Below are 19,331 nucleotides of genomic sequence, written 5' to 3' on the forward strand. Positions count from 1 at the left end.
AATTCCACGGAGACAGAAAACTATATGCTCGTTCTTATATCTGTGACATCCATTTTTCTGCGGTTTTGATTGTAAGAGCTGATAAATTTATTATTGCCAGTAAAGAGATAGGACTTCCACACAAGGACTGGAGACCAAAACCGTATGCCATAACACATATTTTCCCAAACTTGCCTCGATATCTTAAAAAAAGAAAAGAGAAAATATCCAACCAAGAGGGCATTAATCCTTTCTCTAAACATTGAACCCTTACCAAATACCATCTGGCTTTGACCAATTCCATTGACGCTAAATAACCCAGTACTTGATACAGCATCGTTAAATATCCGAGTAAGAAAATAGTTGGATGTGGCACCCGAAAATCAGAAGAACACCTTAGCTTATCTTCCGCTTGTGTGCATTTATGTGCCATTACTCCATACCTGAATGCCCAAAAGTATGTATGACCGTAATTCCTTCCAGTGAATCAACCCCAGACCAGCATTTCAGCTGTTTAGTGTGAGTTTTTCAAAGTCGATACATTTTCTAGAGTCATAAACTGTGATGGAATCGAGGGAAGTGAAAATACAAAAGAATTCACAAGGTGAATGAACGACCTTCCAGATGTGCTGAACTCAAAGACTCCCTCCTCTGCCCTGTACAAAGGATCCTAGCATTACATGATTTTAGGAAATATATTACGTAATTGGCAATACAAAGAACACGTTTGCCTAAGAAAGGATCCTTGAATTATTTAGAGTGACAATTCAGAACACTCATAAAATAAATTAATCCTTGTGGGATAGAAGATTTAAATATATTCTGACAGAAAAATTTGAACAGGATTCTCTAGAGCGACATTTTGGAATTAGAAAATAATTATCTTGTGATGATCACCATAGACTTTCTACATCTGAACATTTTTCAATCTATGTGCCGGTTAAAAAACATGCTGTATTCAAGTGCTAATTGCGAACTTCTAATTGAATCCAAGCACCTAGTTTCTACTTCATTAAATATACATATTTAATTATTAATTATTTTATTTTTAATAATCGCACTTTAGTCGTAATTAACGTAAAAGTTATTGCGGTAACAAAGGTACAGTATAATTCTACTTTGCATCTAGGCTAGAACTTAATCTGGTTTACAAATTTATTACATTTGTTTATTACGTTTCCACATCATAAGAGGTTTCTAATCGAGCATATGAGAAAGTAATAGATCTCATGGAAAAGTCGCCAATTTAATATTCTCCAATAAGTAGCATACAACTACTTAATGCAGTGCTACCAAATTGTTTTAATTTTACAAAACACAAAATAACCTAGGTAGCCTATTTCAAAAGATCAAAACTTACATTAGCATAGATATAATATCAAAGCTTAATTTATCAGTCTAAGTTGCACGTAATATTTCTTGTTCCACTGAATTACGTATAAACCAGATACAACTGCAACTAATGACTAAATAGTAGATGAAAACTATTGGTGAACATAAACTGTCTCCTTTATTATATTACATTCTTTCTTGTGTATAAAATAAACTATAATTTCAAGCCAATGCGTACTTTATAATGCCAAAAAAATTTTCAGTTTTGCGCATTTCTGGCTGAAGCCGGCAGAATGTTCCATTTTTCGATTAATTCTTATATTTACTATTCAGGGTTGTGTTATATAACTCACAATTTGTTAATGTTGTAATATTACATTTTTAAACAAGTAAGATATTGTAACAAAGTACTCTACAATACATTCTTATCTAACAGGTTATTTTTAAAAACCGTTTGCATTCACTCGAATAGCGATTCTGAAACTGGGGATGGAAAATAGAGCTAGTGCCACTCAACGATGAACCACTGAACTAGAGGAAGTCACTTTCTCTTCTTCCCGCTCTGATTTATTGTAGAGATACAAAATATCTTTTCTCTACGTGTTAGATAATGTTCTACAAAGAATACATTGCAAATACGTAAATACTTAAAACCTATAGGAGAAAAACAAATGAATCCAGGTGATAATGTTTGTACATACAACTAAAGCAAAATCAATTATTAGGTAATGGTGAAAATTATTATGAACTTTAGACAAAGATACAGAGAAGACAAAAAGAAGTCGTGTCATTAAGAAAGACATATTTCCAAAGTACTATGGGAATTGTAGCTTGGTAACTAATATGAGTAAGTGTAACAAGCAATTTCGTTTTATATTTAAAACATAAACCGAGATAATAGTCCAAGATTAGTTCTCTGCAACATAACATAACTTGTAATAGTAAATCGTCAGCTTAGAGTGTAAACTTACTAACTGCCAAAAAGGAAATTTTATAAGAGAAGCAAAAACTAGGTTCAAATTAATTCTCAAAATTTAGAACTAAATCCAAAGTACAGGTGGTATTTGAATCTGTACTTCAGACTTGGTTCAAAAGTTTCAGGGTTAATTTAAACTCAGTTTTTTGCTTCCCTTGTAAAATTTCTTTTTTGGCAGTTAGCAGGTTTACTCTAAGACAAAGAAATAGTGACTAGTGTTTTTGTCTGTAACATAGCTTAAAACACACTGCTAGTACTATTATAAAAAGGTAGTGTCCGTTACAATCAAGATACAAGATAAGGAAGAACACAGAGTGCATTCCTTGTGCTCCACTCACCTCTGGTTCATGTCTCGACACAGGGATCGAAATTGGCACCAGATCTTCTTCATGTTTTATCTGAGATATGAGATCAGGGCTCTGGTTCACATATTCCTCTTTTATATCAGTCACATGCTGATCAAAGAAACTCTGTTCCTGCAGTACAGAGAGATATCTCAAGTGAGCAATTTATTACAGAGTGTTAGAAGAAGACTTCTAACATTACAAGCTGGTATCTGTATATCTGCGTGCAAGAGCATGACACTATGACGAAAAGTGCCAGGATTCATATGCAAATGCAAATTTTCATGAAAAAGCAATTTTCTGACATGTTATGAACGTCTGTGATGGTACGAAAAACTAATCGTGCTTTTTTTTTTTTTTTTTGCATATTTCGACCATTACTGCATATAATATACTACTGTGCACATACTATAGTATATTTTCAAGATTGTGTTGGATTAAACCCAAAATTTGAGTAGTTTTGTATAAAAACAATAAGATTTTGAATTGCTCTGTTGTCAGGACATCATTTTTTGTTAATTGTACTCAATGGCTAGAAATTACTTGTGTATGAAGGGAAACTGCAGAAAAACCATCGTTGCCTGCTTTTGTTCCATTAAACTACCTGCTGCACAATAAAACACATTCCTACCTACTTGACTCTAACACCCCTACCCTCCTTTTATAAGTTTCACTTATTCTTAGTTGACACTCTAGCAGCATTTTGTTTTGTACCGGCAAGTACTCAAACATTATAACATTGAGCTACCATACACTTCGAAAACAAGCCTTTGGCAATGTCTTTTCCACATGTATGAGTGGGGAACATTGTGGAATCTGGAAATAATTCATTGTCAAATTCGTATATTTGAAAGCTTCTGGAACTGGCCCGAATTTATGATTTCCTGAACTTGTCTTGCAATTCATCTGGATTGTCCTTTTTGTTGTTCATAATGAAAATTATTCTTTAATGATCTTATCAGCCTTTGGTAGAGTACACGTTCATTTCTATAGTTGGTTTGTTAAATTGTAAAGTTCTTCCAAACATTACAAAAAGAACTAAATCAAGAAGAAATTCCTGTGATGTTACCTTTTTCAATAGTCCTGTAAAATTTGACTTTTTTTATTGGTTTTTTCTCTCTACTATTTTTTCAAAATTCCTCGCTATAGCACTCTAAGAGTTCCACACAGACAAAGTTGTTCTATAGCTACTGGAAACCAAATGGATATAAAATACGTTCCCAATTTTTTAGGAACTTAATTCCCTGTTCCTTGACTAGACTTTCAAATTTCCTTATGTTTTTTGGTGATAGGCTTTAAATAGCATATAATGACATTTATCCATGTAAGCCTGAAAGTGAAAGATGGAATTTTGGTCACAGACTGTGTCACTACTTGCAAGTTCAAGCCTATGATTAAGACAGTGCCATAATATAATGTTTGGAAATTGTATCTTTCACAAAGTACCCACTCCAGATTTCACTCCAAGCATTACATCTGCCCCATCACAAACAAAGCAAACTAATAACTTTTGAAGAAATCCTTCATCTAAACCGTAAAAAGCTAGTAGTTCAATAAAGCTTCCTTTATTGTCGTAGTTTTTTCATTTTCTAGTTCACTTAAGTTCACAAAACAGTAATGGCTTTTTAAGCTATGATAGTTATAATATACATGATCGAAGTTGTACTTATACTTAAGGTAGTGCATTTCCCAACTAAAATTTACAGATTTTTACTCTCTTTCACCAGCTTCTTCCCTATTATCTGGATGGTCACAGTAAGGACAAGCTTCTCTGGCTAAACAGTAGGGTGTATCGAACAAGGCCAAAAATTATTTTTAATTAAACTTTTATGGGTTCGCAAAAGTTGCATAATGGTGTCAGAAATTGGCACTAACAAATTATGACCTCCTAGAAGCACTTTTAATTGAGCTCCACAAGGGTTATTTTTCATTGTCTTATTTTTTCTAACATAAGCATGTCCGCAGATCTTCGCTTGATGCAGACTGCTATGATTTGTTATTATTGAGAGAGAAAAGAATTATATTTTTATGCCCCAAGAGATGATAGGAATGAAAAATAAGAGGAACAAATATGTTAACAGGAGGCAACAATGCAGAATCTACCGTGGAGAGATAGCTGCTAACTAATCCATCCACCCACCTACATACTACTGTTTGTTTTCATATTTTACTTTTATTTTCATTTTGCTCTCCAAGAAAAATAATTGTCTTTTTCTCACAGGACTGGAGTTGCTTTCTTGTATCCAGTATTGACCTCATAAAGCATCTCTATTTTTCAACACAAACTGTAACTCAGGTATCACAGACTATCTTCATCAGTCTTTCAACCAATTGTGTGTATATTGGGAAACGAGGAATTCTTTCCTCAGCATATTCCAGATCATACACCAGACTCTGCAAATCTTCAGTACTGGTACTGTACTCAAATAGCAGAGGCTCTCATATAATGAATTTCATGAGAAGGGGAAGACAAAATATGAATTCTTACTGTTCATTCGGTCCTCAAATTTATTAAACATTATTATATACTCAGTTTTCCTTATATGTATTATTATTTTATTCTAATTGTTTACTCTATTTGTATTTTGTACAAGGTGTGGCAGAGGAATTGGACGATTTTCAAATGGAAATAACTTGGTAGTTATGTCTATTAGAACAAATCTATTACTGTCAAAAACGCTGGCTATGTATGCCATTTTGTTGATATAATTTAGATTATCTTGAAAATTATGTCCTTTAAATGGTGTCTTCCTCTCTATGCACTCTTCAAGACTTTCCCTCAAGTTGCATGTCACTCTTTCCAACATTTCGCCATCAATGTTGGCAATTTCCTGGACAATGGCAATCTTCAGGTCATCAGTTGTTTGGGGGTTGTTTACGTACACTTTTGATTTCAGGTAACTCCACAGAAAGTAGTCGCAGATGGTAAGGTTAGGCGGGCGGGGAGGCCAGGGAATGTCCCCATGCCGAGAAATGATGTGCCCTGGTAACATGCAGTGCTGAACTGTCATTGAATTTTCTTCCGTATGAGCCGTGGTACCATCTTGCTGAAACCATACAATCTGTGTATCAATCCCTTGTAGACGCCTACACAGTTCTGGTTGAAGAAATGTCCTCAGCATTTCGACGTGATGTTCACATTCACTGTCAGTGTTCTCATTCTTCATAAAAAAAATAGGGGCCTCTGATGCAGTATCTAGACACAGCACACCAAACTGTAACCTTTGCACAGTGAAGCAGACACTCGTGTAGTTCGTTAGGATTTTCGGAGGCCCAGTATCTAAAGTTCTGCTCATTAACATAACCATTTAAATGCAAATGTTTCTCCAGTTAATATTTAAGTTTTCCCCTTTGGAATAGTAAAAAATACTTTACTTATGGTATTCGTAGGCTGGTCTTTCCTGTTATAATAAATAAAGCTAACACTTTTAAAGTATCAAATGTTCCATTTTTTTTTTTTTTTTTTCATTTTTTCTGTATTCATTTTTTTCACAGATCTACGAATAGTTGCAAAATTTGTTAAAAAACCTAACCATCTTTCTGTAACACAAGGCATATTTACACTTCTAGCATAGAAAATAACTGTTTCCTTAGCCTGTGTTTTCATGTGCCTCGTCATTTATGAACATAACTTTGTCAGCCAAAATTTCCACCATTCTATAAGCGAATGTCCTATGTTCGACATAGTCTCCCTTTTTCAATTGCTGAACAATCGTAAGTTTATATGGATGAAACTTAAGATCTAAACGCAATATTCGGCACACAGAACGTTCTGAAAGTCGCAGTGTGCTATAGCCTGCTGTCTAGCTGATCGCTGTGGACTCCTTGTAACAGCCACTCTTACTCACTCAATGTTATCTGGTGTTCGTACACTTCGAAAGTGTCCTGGTGGTTTCTTCTTGCAAGCTGATGCTGATAATCGAAAGTTTTGTACCCATCTCAGTAAGGTATTGTGAGCAGGAATGGCTCTGTGGCGGCCAACATTAAATTGGATATGAAAGGAACGCTGGGTTTTCACAACTGAATCACCATTCTTGAAAAATGTCTCGACAACGAAAGCATGATGCTCCGAGCTCCATACTTCCATGATCACACAAAATGACATCAAAAATGCTAACTAACGACAGTCGATCAATATTCATAAACCCTCATGTTGCTCAGTAAACGGCCTTCTAAAAACCATCCGATTTCTTTGCCGCAACTTGTATTTATCTTATTTATTTATTTATTTATTTATCTGTATTACTTATATTAATCTAGCCAGCCTCTTTTCAATAAAGAAACTACACCACTCCACTTCATTTAAATCTCCCTCACCCTTTTAAGGATTAAAGTATGTTTTCAGGTCTGCTGCTGGGTGGGGGGAGTTGCTTAGTCTTTTATTCTGAATGACGTGTCCAACAAATTTCTCATATTTATCCAATACAGTTCAGAAAGAAACGTTTGCATACAGATATCCTCTGACCATTGATCTCAAAATGTTGTTGTTTTCCAATGCCAGGCATTTGACAATGAAGTCATTTGACCTCTTGAACTCCAATATTTTTCAAAGATAATATCATGACCAGCCAGTGAAGCACAGATTTTGAGATGTTCCGAATCCATTTCTTGGTTTGAGTTGCACAATGGACAGTTAGGGGACTGATATATTCCAATTGAAGGCTTTAAGGAGCCAACCTGGACAAATACCCAATGTCCCATCCCTACCTTCCTGTGGTGCAGCTGTTAGTAAGCGTAATTTTACAAGCTGAACTAAAGGGAGGGGCTACTCATCAATTAGCACTGGTCAGCTTGATGAGTTAATGACTGAATTTGGTATAATTTTCCTCTAACCAATACCTAATTCCCTCTTTACCCTTTCCTATCCAGTCCTCTGACTGAACTCTTACTTTCTTCGACCCTGATGGCATTAGAGCATTCGAGGCCTAGGGGTTCATTTCCCTTTCCTTCCTCCTCTTTCTACTTTTCTGTTCCTAGTGCTGACCTGCTATGGCACTAAAATCGTCCTCCAGTGGCTTAAGGAGGGAATGCTGGTGATCAACAAGATCTCCCAGCTAGATCCAATGGACCCGTCGACCAACAGCAGGTGTGGTCCTCCAGACATTCTGGGGGTTGTGTGTGAATGAAGTAGCCACCAAAACGTTAAAATATGGTGTTCACTTAAATCGGCTACAACTTGCCATTTTTCACTCCAATATGAAATGATCTCAAAATGTAATCAATCATTGGTAGCATTACTTTGTTTGTAAAACCATTTTCCTTTCTAGGTCTGATGCTATTTACTTTTTCACTGTGACATTTTGCAATAAATACAACCCTTTTATCATGATTACCAAGCACACAATATTCTGAAAAAGGATGTTTGTATAATACCATTTTTTAGAACCAGAAGGTATTCTTTTAAGTGCCTTCATTTTCCTACCATGTACTTCCTTTTCACTAACATTTTAACATTTGATTGTGCAGTATTTTAAATAAGTGTTCATTCTATGAGCAATGCTTTTGCCGAAGGACGATATGCAAAGAACTAGATTCAGCATTTGCACTGCTCGTAGAAGAATGCACAACTTTATCTTTCGAAGGAGATATCTCCACTAGAATTCGGAAGAGCCAAATTCATTGAGAACGTCACGAATTTTGACGAGATTAGAAACTCCAACTGTGAAAGAACTAATAGATATATCCAAGTAAACCAAAGTCACTAAAAGTAAGGTTACCAGACGTCCATTTTCTAGGGGAGAGTCCCAAAATTTTTTCTTTTGTTCATGGACGGATTTTGTACCAAGATTTAATAATTTGTCCCCGGATATCCACGGATTTTCCCTATTAATTATTAATATGGTTTGTTCATTTTAGCACATTGTTGTGAATTAATTTTTGATAATGCAAATTTGCTCCTTTTTCATTAAGATATAATAAAAACTGAAGGTGAGGACGTAGCTGTAGTCGACTCTTTCACCTTGTTATCAAGGTTAACAGAAAAACTGAACTCCGGGAAAGAAGAGCCACTTCCTCCAACATCAATTATGCTACTTTCGCATATCTAGAAGAACATAGTTCTTATTCCAAAACAGAATTCTTAATCTCTTTTATGAATTTTATGAACTCTTGTGTCTGGTTTATTCAGTTATTCAGTCACAAGATAAAAATATCTACGGAATGTTGCTGAGATCTCCTCCTCAAAGAGAAGAATTTGAAGAGACAGTCCATTGTCTGCCTTTATATGTAGATGGACTTGACCTGGTTGAAGATAATTTATTTGATGAAATTTCTAGCTTGAAGAATTATGCCAATTCAGAGAAAACAGCGAAGTGGAATGAAGAAAATGGTACTCCTTGCTCAAAACAAAGTAAAATTGTAAGTTTTTTCTCCGAGAAAATGATTCTGTGAACTCCAGAAGTGAACTATCCATGTGTCTTCCTGAAATTAATGCTTCTTTATGTACACTGTTTGTATTTTCTTCAATGACATGATGTGGACTTCCCAAATATCCAGATTGAGTTTAGAAACTGTACAAGCCACACTTTCTTTCTTAACCAACTTCAACATGACCTGTCAGAAATTCACTGCAAAATTCAGATCCAGAGAATCTGTGCACAAAAAAAAAAAAGCTGTAAAAGTAGAAGGAAGTATAATGAATATTTTTAGTATGTATACTTAAATAGAATCAGAATTTTTAATCTTCAAATGTCAAAAAATAATACAAGTGAATGGCACACTAACAAATGTTAAAGTAGTCGTCCCTTGTTTTCATTTGTCGATATCTGTTCCCGGAAATTCTTAAAAAAAATAAAATAAAATAAAAAAAAAATAAAAAAAAAAAAAATAATAATAATAATAATAATAATAATAATAATAATAATAATAATAATAATAATAATAATGGCAACCTTACTTTAAATCATACTGGTCCTTGTAGAATTTCAACTCTCAGAAGACAGTTCTTGCAACACATTTTTCATGGGCTATCTGTTCCTTATAGAAAAAACTATTTAACTAACTACTGTTGCAGGAATTATCTGTAAAGGAATACTTCAATATTCATCGCCCATTTTGGAATTCACCTTAGCCTTACAATATCTAATATTACTTCATTGTGTGACCACAAATTCAGCAAAGTAATTTTTATCTGGTTTAGTTGGATTTGGTATTATGTATTTCTGAGTTCATAATCTCAGGAACTAACAACCATATTCATTCAGTAATTTAATTCCTGTCCATATGCTGACAACAATGTTTTGCTCCATAATTTTTGCGAGACGAAAGTACAATAAGAATAGAAACACTATTTGATATTCATGCATTTTATCATTGCAATAACATGGTCATGAAGGATTAGATGTAACCAGATCATAACCCCCCATCCAATCTACTTAATTATCATAATTAACAAAGAATATAACAAGTAAAAATTTTCCATTCGACATACTTTGACTTTCAAATAAAATCTATTTATTCTTTATTAGAGGGAAAGGAATTGGCCACCTTACTCTATTATCTTCTCACTTAGTTGCCTTATGAGTGATTGGTATCACTTATGGAGTTCAAAGTGGTCTTCGGACAGTTGACTAAACAACAATTATTTATTTATCCTTCAATTAACTATTATTTACCTATCAGATCTAGGTATTTGTCACAGTCATGGTGCATTTCATGCATAGAACTATCCATATTATTCTCCAATACCACACAATGAAATTATCGGGAGAAGAGGAAACAGAAAAAATTTAAACAATTAACATTTTTCTTACATTCATCTAAATTACTTATAATCTTCCATTCTCTGTTTACTCTACATTTTTATCTAACCTTCCCGTGGTGCAGCTGTTAGTAAGCATAATTTTACGAGCTGAACTAAAGGGTGGGGCTACTCATCCATTAGCACTGGTCAGCTTGATGAGTTAATGACTGAATTTGGTATAATTTTCCTCTATCCAATACCTAATTCCCTCTTTACCCTTTCCTATCCAGTCCTCTAACTGAACTCTTACTTTCTTCAACCCCAACGGCATTAGAGCATTCGAGGCCTAGGGGTTCATTTCCCTTTCCTTCCTCCTCTTTCTACTTTTCTGTTCCTAGTGCTGACCTGCTATGGCACTAAAATCGTCCTCCGGTGGCTTAAGGAGGGAAAGCTGGTGATCAACAAGATCTCCCAGCTAGGTCCAATGGACTCGTCGACCAACAGCAGGTGTGGTCCTCCAGACATTCTGGGGGTTGTGTGTGAATGAAGTAGCCACCAAAACGTTAAAATATGGTGTTCACTTAAATCGGCTACAACTTGCCATTTAACCCAAGAAATGGATTCAGAACACCTCAAAATCTGTGCTTCAGTGGCTAGTCATGATAATATCTTTGAAAAATATTGGAGTGCAAGAGGTCAAATGACTTTATTGTCAAACGCCTGGCATTAGAAAACAACAACAACATCTTTATCTAATCTAATTTTTTGTCAAACACATCGCTTTCTTAACAAGACTAAAATTATTTTGTTAGTAAAGATAAAACCTTTAGATATTCCATTACATAATCTCCATAGCTTTATACCAGGTACCTACCAAATACTCTACATCCTTAATCACATTTTTCCCTCAATACTTGCTCAGACTGTCAGTAAATAGATTGTTTATTAAGTACAGTGACACTAAAATGTCTTGGATTATAATTATATTAATAATTATTAATGGACAGAGATCTAAATTGGAAAGTACTCACGTCTGTAAGAAAGTATTTTCATTGCTCCACTCTCTAAATCATTTCCGAAATTATTTGCCTCTTTCCACACACAAAAAAAACCTTGTTCAATAGCTAGTGATACCCCACTTTGATTTGCCTACTACGATTCTCTCTTGACAAATATAACTGCCAATTCATCTGAAAGTCTACAACATGTACATAATCTGTGTCTGCTTCATCTCCAGTACTCATATATTTGACCATATAACTCCAACTTTTGAAACTCTTTCATAGGTCGACCTAAAGGAGCGAAGAACAGCACATTCTTCATCTGTTCCACTTAAAATATTACTCACTTCTACTCCAAAATATCTGAGAACTCATTTTGAATACCTTACAACATTGCGGAATCAACATCAGACCTTATTATCCATTCCTCGTCACTGTATCTGTTTCTAATCATTCTTTTTCACAGTGTCAGTTTGTCGCCTATGGAACTCCTTACCTCGTCATGTTAGGAAATGCCGAACAGTTAATCAATTTCAATAAAGAAAAACATACTTTTACATGGAATTGCTTTGTGAGTGTTAACCAATTTTTATAGGTTATTCTGTTTGTTTATATTAATTATTGTCATTCAGGCATATTATAAATTAGAATTAAGATATAAATTATAAATGAATTATGCATCATGTTTAATCAATACTTCATTATATGTAAACTATTTAATGCACATGATGATTTTATATTTAAGTATTACTATTAATAGTACTACTTTTGTCATTGTTTCAATGTACATTTCACTTCTGGTAGTGTAAGAAGAGAAGGTCTCATGCCCTTAACTCTACCAGAATAAATAAATAAATAAATGCTAAATGTTCACTCTGTTATGTGTACTGATACTGATAGTTACAGTATCCATGTACATCAGTATAGTTATGGTAACTAGGTACACTATATGTTGTTATTTGAGCTTGTTTTGAATGTTATTGTTCTAAAATAAGTTAAATAAACTATATTATATAAAACATGGTGGCAGCAGTGAACGAAAGAAGTATTATTTCTTTTGTGAAGACAAGAAACTGAAGTTAATTCGATGTTAGTACACCGGAATGATTAAAGAATAACAGGATGAATTTATTTAAAATTATGCCAATGTGTGCGCCTTTCAATATGCAAGATAATTTGGCCTTACATTGGGAAAGATTTAAGAGCCAGTTTAATGCATTTATCAATGCTCATTATGAAAAAAGCATTTGAAGGAAAAAGTGTGATCGATTAAATCTTACTGAATAGAAGAAAAAGCTTTGTATAGTTTCCAAACGATTTGATGGCTCTTTTTTGCTAGTAACAAATGTTACATATCATTGCTGCATCTCCAAAATCCGTTATGTGCAGCCTTATTTTATTTTATTGGGTTATTTTACGACGCTTTATCAACATCTTAGGTTATTTAGCGTCTGAATGAAAATGAAGGTGATAATGCCAGTGAAATGAGTCCGGGGTCCGGCACCGAAGGTTACCCAGCATTTGCTCGTATTGGGTTGAGGGAAAACACCGGAAAAACCTCAATCAGGTAACTTGCCCCGACTGGGATTCGAACCCGGGCCACCTGGTTTCGCGGCCAGACGCACTGACCATTACTCCACAGGTGTGGACGTACAGCCTTAGAAAAATGTTTTGTCGCGCACATACTTGTAAGTCCTAGAAAGGAGGCCTGTGCATGATCAGAGGATGAGCGAGATCTAGTTGACAAGAGAAGGACTAGTTGGGGTAAAAAAAATTAGTTTTGTTTCGTTGTATGTCTGATCTTGCGCACTGCCCCCTTTTTAGGACTTACAAAGTATGTGCTACAAAACTTTTTCCTAAGGCTGTAAATTTAAACAGATTTTGTAGTACAAAGAAAAAAAGCACTACCACTTTTAAAGTCGTTCATTTTCGAAGTTAATGTCGGTATAATTTCATCATTTTTCATGTATTGAATTCACTCAAAGTAAGCTCCATAATTTATCGTAAAGATACAAAATATCTTTTCTCTACTGGCAACAATGTCCTACAAAGAATATATTGTAGATAAGCAAATACAGTAGAACCTCTATTATCCGTGGCAATGAAGGGGGTGGAGTGAACGGTTAATTGAAAAAATCGGATAATCCGTACTATAAAAGGTGCTCATAAACTAAGTCCATAATACAATTTCGTCATTGCCCCCGTGGTCTTTTCTTTTAACACGCTAGGTAGTTGATCATAAGGTCACTAATTTAAGTCTAGTTTTCAATGACGGGTTTTTAATGGCCAAGGAAACTCCTTATGACAGCTGTCTGTGGAAAGGTCTGAATAGGAGAGGTGTCATGTTTACAGATTTGATGCACTTTATATTTTTTCATTAAATCGCGCATAGTTGTAATTCCTATCTCGTATTGTGATGAGAGAGTTTCTCATTTCTCAAACCAAGTCGACCTGGTTGGCGAGTTGGTATAGCGCTGGCCTTCTATGCCCAAGGTTGCGGGTTCGATCCCGGGCCAGGTCGATAGCATTTAAGTGTGCTTAAATGTGACAGGCTCATGTCGGTAGATTTACTGGCATGTAAAAGAACTCCTGCGGGACAAAATTCCGGCACATCCGGCAACGCTGATATAACCTTGGCAGTTGCGAGCGTCGTTAAATAAAACATAACATTTTAACCCAAACCACTCAATTACTTGCACTTTTTTCGTAGCAAACACGTTTTCTTTTGACATCTGTGGATGACATTTTGCATAGAAGTTGGACAGTATGATCAATCGAAGAGTAGATCATACTACGTAAGGGCAAAGGCTTGTAAAAAAACACTTTGTAGAAAAAAAATTCTTACTAATATAATGTACATTAATATTTTTTCTGCAAAACAAAAAGAGCGGAGAGAAAGACAGTCGGATAATCCACCAATCGGTTAATACGGTGACGGATAATCAGGGTTTTACTGTACTGGTGCTTAAAAACAATGGGTGAAAAGACAAATGAAGATAGGTGATAACTTATGTATGTACATACATCTAATACAAAATCAATTATTTGGAAACAGTAAAAAGTAATGAAAATTTTAGACAAATGCACAGGAAAAAAATCTCATTAAGTAAAACACATTATCAAATAGCACTGTGGGAATGTGTAGGGGTATGCAACAACATATAAATAACAAAGATGAGATTTTTTCTGCCACTATCGCAGACTGAAAGACACTCGTAGTACTGTTGTTAAGAGGTAGTGTCTGTGACAATCAAAATACAGATAAACACTGGAATAAGAACACACAGTGCATTCCTTGTGCTCCACTGACCTGAGGTTCACGTTTCACCACGGGGAACGAAACTGGCATCGAATCATTCTCAATTTTTATCTCAGATGTGAGAGCATGGCTCTGGTCCACATATTCCTCCTTTATATCAGTCCCATGCTGATCCAAAAGAGTCCGTTCCTGCAGTACAAAGAGATATCTTAAACGAGCAATTCATTACAGAATGTTAGAAGACGACTTCTAATGCTATAAGCTGCCGTGTGTGTGTGTGTGTAAGTTTGATCTCAACCTACAGCACGTGCTTCAATATGATGAATAGGGTCAGGATTCATATGCAAATGCATATTTTTCATGTAAAAGCACAGTTCGAATAAATTAACTTCCTGAAGATTAGAAAAACATAATAAAATAAGTAATTATATCTATTTGTAGTTTTGAACATGATTTCAAGTTTTACTGGCTGCACTCTCCTTCCAATAGTCAGTAAAGCGACAAAGGGTGAATACAATCGAAATTTTCAGTTTTCTAAACATTAACCACATAATGTTACATCCTAGTGAAGAGTCGATTTACTTTCATAATCATCTATTTTTCAGAATACTATCCACTGAATGTAAATCTATTCTATTGCTCTTTAAAACTTTAATTTTCGATCGGTATCACCTCAGTAGGAGGATGAATTCAATCACACATGATGATTTTTTTTTATTTAAAATCAGATACATACAACTGAACAGCTGGATACGGACTGGAAGGTCCGGGGTTCGATCCCAGGTGGTGACAGGATTTTTTCTCGTTGCCAAACTTTCAGAATGGCCCCGACATTCACTAAATCTCCTGCAAAATTGAGTACCGGGTCTTTCCCGGGGGTAAAAGGCAGTCAGAGCGTGGTGTCGACCACACCACCTCATTCTAGTGCCGAGGTCATGGAAAGCATGGGGCTCTACCTCCATGCCCCCCAAGTGCCTTCATGGCATGTTACGGGAATACCTTTACCTATTTACATACAACTGATTGTGTGCGAATGATCAGCAATTAAAGATTTAAAAATGTTTTTAAAGAGTATTTCAACATTTACGGGAAAACATAATTATAACAAAATCATAACTGATTTAATCAATATTGTAGACTTCAATATTAAGAATGCATACTTCCCACGTCACAAGATCTGTTGCACCACATTGACTATCTTTCCTCCTTCTACATGAGCGGCAGGACATATATCACCCTCTCTCACCTTTTTTCGGAGAAAGTTCTTCTCATACAAGTCCTCTTTCATTTTTCTATCCATTTTGCCAATGTAATATATTATTATTTTCTTAGTGGGGAATCTTATAATAGAGAAATTATTTTCTGTTTGCTTAATTTATCATTCAGTACCGTGTTAGGGACCTCATATTGTTCTGAAGCATTTCTAATGCTTAATTTCCCACATTTTAAAGCTTTCACCACATTACAAAGGTACACTGAGTTGCAATTACACTATTTTGTTCGTTCTAGCTGCTGTGCACATATCTACATTGTTGAATTTAACCTACAACGTAACGAAAATTAAATAAAGGAGCATAACTTAGTAAAATACTTAATCCCAATCATGAATTACCAGCTTCTTCCTTAAATACACGTGTAACTAGAGTCATCTTCCAAAACAACTACATATTAAAAAGGGCATAAAATAAAAACGCAAATAATTTTATCGCTAATACCTTGCATTAACTCTTAAGGGATTCTTATGAAAGTAAATAATGTGTTACTCTATTAACAAAATACGTAGTGATGTAGGCTACAGTACAAGTTTCACACAAGAATTTTCCAACACAAAAATGTAGTACACCTAGGAATCCTTCCCCTTACTGAACACAGTAAGTTTCGCGACATTTAAATATCAATTGTTCTTGACAAATTATCTTACTTAGAAACATGAGTGTCAACAATGCTTTCAAATTATTAGCAACATCTGTGTATGTTCTTTGTTGAAAGAAACATAACGGATCGGTTTCACAATATTTTACCGGATTCACCCCATTTTATGTTACCTAGTTACCATTTGTAGCATTTATAATATGGATAAAAAAGTCTATGTTTAATTTAATAGCTGAACATAGCTAGCGTGCATGCACACAAACATCGTGTTGGGCCTGTAGATATAACATTACATGTATTACTTTACTTGTGTGAGATTCCAATTCAAAATACTTGATGATAATGTTATCTGTGACAGTTTATGAAAATACCACTTCGTGGCCTCCCATACAAATGGCAACAATGACCAAAGCCATCATACAGTTTATTTGCGCCTAGACATGATGTTACTGGATACCTGGTAGGAGGTTGATTAGAGGTTGGACATATGACTGACACAGAGGGATGAACATACCGAAATTATTGTTTGAACATGACATCAGATCGGACATCAGATTTTCCATTAAATTTTGGTTTCTTTGAAATCTGTGCTCTCTTATTATGTTACACCAGCGTTTCTCAAACTATGGTCCGCGAACCACCTGTGGTCCTCGAGGTCTGGCAGAAGAAAAAATAAAATTCAAACGAATTGCGCATCATTCTATAGCTGAAAATCTCAGAGTTTGGAAATGGCACATGGCAATCGCCTTTCACTTTTTCTCCCAGAAATGTATTACCCTATCCGTCCACTGACTTCCCATTCTACTCTCAACAACAAAAGAGGGATTTAAAACACTATGAACGTGGCGTTTCCCTGCACATCTGTTGCCGCACCTGTAATCCAGCCAGGAACCACCCGAATTCATAACAGAGAACTAAAGTACCAAACCTTTTGATGTAATGATAACTTTCTTAATAGTTTTACTGACACCCAGTCTGCACATTGAAATGGTCACGTACTATATGTCATACACCAATAATGTAACTCTGAGGTCACAATTTGAAACTTATTCCAAGTAAATATGATGAATTTTCATGGGTAGTTAATTGAACTCTCGAATGACACCAGACTTGAAATGAAATTCCAAGCGGAAGGTATGGTTAATTTCTGGACTGCATCACAAGTGAAAAGAGAATATAGTGAACTGTACAATGGTGCTTTAGAGTTTATAATTCAGTTTGCTTCTACGTATCTGTGTGAGAAAGGGTTTTCATCACTAACTCTAAAAACAAAGTACCGAAATCGACAATCTCCGACTTAAGCTTGCCAGCTGCATGGAAAAATCATATGTACTTCGGTACACCGTAATAATTGCCAGTATACGTCCAAATATAGAACAACTGTGCAAGATTCGGCAGGCTCACCCATCTCATTAATGTGTGTCTTAACATTTATTTATTAATTTTTTTTAATTAATAAGTTAAAGATTATCCAAATGCTGATAGCCTTGAATTATTAAAGAAACAAAAATGAATTTTCTTGTATTAACATTAGCTTAATTAGTTAATACTAATATAAAATTAATTTAATTTAATTAATTCTATTTTAAAATATAAGTATACTTGTATTAAAATATGTTACAAAAATGATACATTTGCTTTCGAAGAGAACAAGAATAAGGCGGTCCGCGGAACTGTTCTGACTTAAAAAAGTGGTCCCCACTTCAGAAAAGTTTGAGAAACGCTGTGTTACACAGTTATGAGAATGTGGACAAACATATGAAAAATTAGGATTTTTAATTTTATTTGTTTTAGTATAGGCTATACCTAAACACATGTACTATAGTTTTATATAATAAGTACTTGTGTCCACACCTGTGGAGTAACGGTTAGCGCGTCTAGCCGCGAAACCAGGTGGCCTGGGTTCGATTCCCGGTCGGGGCAAGTTACCTGGTTGAGGTTTTTTCCGGGGTTTTCCCTCTACCCAATATGAGCAAATGCTGGGTAACTTTCGGTGTTGGACCCAGGACTCATTTCACCGGCATTATCACCTTCATCTCATTCAGACGCTAAATAACCTAAGATGTTGATAAAGCGTCGTAAAATAACCTACTAAAATAAAAAAAAGTACTTGTTTTTTTTTTTTAATTAAACTACGTTTTAAAGGAAACATACCATATCACACTGTCAGTGTTGTTGCTTACACAAACATGGTGTAAGCACATTATATACTTTCTCTAATACCCCCAAAACAAAATCGTTCTGTCCGCTGAGAATATATTCACTATACCTTAAGAGAAGATATACAATAATTACAAATTGTGATCTATACCCTTTCAATTTTTATCCTATTACAGCTTTGTGAAATTGAAACGACATTTATTTCACCTAAAACAAAACTCCTGCTCATTTTAAGCCAATTACTTATCTAAGGCGGGTAAAATAAATTTCATATTTTGAATTTCTACATTAACAGTGCTGTTTATTAGTTTTAAAGAATTTGTTAAAACTATTTCTTAGTTATCTGATAGACTTACAATGTATGGTAAGAGGATTATAATTCACGGTAATGGAATTACTTTCTATAACTTATATACAGTAATCCCACCTAGGAATTTGTATCCACAGTTTCAGTTATCAGCAGTCCACCTCTCAGGTAATATTTTTTTAATGTACTTCAGCACCTAGCATCTTAATGAATAGTTTTATAGAAAATGTAGACTTTAGTCCCACTCTGTACGTAATATGATATAATCTTAATAATATATTATGGTCCCTCTATTAGGTAGAGCAATATGAAACTGTTACAAGATAACTTAAATCTTTATAATGTAATTCAGACAATATTTGTATGTCCACCTAAAACAAAATCAATTATTTGAAACTGTGAACAGTATTGACAAATTTA

At 34.8% G+C, this 19,331-nt stretch overlaps 1 protein-coding gene across 4 annotated transcripts in view; it reads right to left on the reverse strand.

Annotated features, from left to right (window-relative positions):
- LOC138693078 (zinc finger protein ZFP2-like) overlaps nucleotides 1-19,331 on the reverse strand; it is a 151,320-nt gene that overhangs the window by 115,976 nt on the left and 16,013 nt on the right. For all 4 annotated transcript variants that reach the window (XR_011330219.1, XM_069816663.1, XM_069816667.1 and 1 more), the window contains exons 3-4: nucleotides 14,624-14,761; nucleotides 2,626-2,763 (exon numbers count right to left, since the gene is read on the reverse strand). Coding sequence is in view for 3 of the 4 variants with exons in the window: in XM_069816663.1 (XP_069672764.1) it covers nucleotides 2,626-2,763; nucleotides 14,624-14,761 (276 nt within the window). In the remaining variant the exon portion in view is untranslated. The remainder of the gene's footprint in view (nucleotides 1-2,625; nucleotides 2,764-14,623; nucleotides 14,762-19,331) is intronic.

The sequence above is a fragment of the Periplaneta americana genome, chromosome 17 (genome assembly GCF_040183065.1).
Source record: "Periplaneta americana isolate PAMFEO1 chromosome 17, P.americana_PAMFEO1_priV1, whole genome shotgun sequence".
NCBI lineage: Eukaryota > Metazoa > Arthropoda > Insecta > Blattodea > Blattidae > Periplaneta > Periplaneta americana.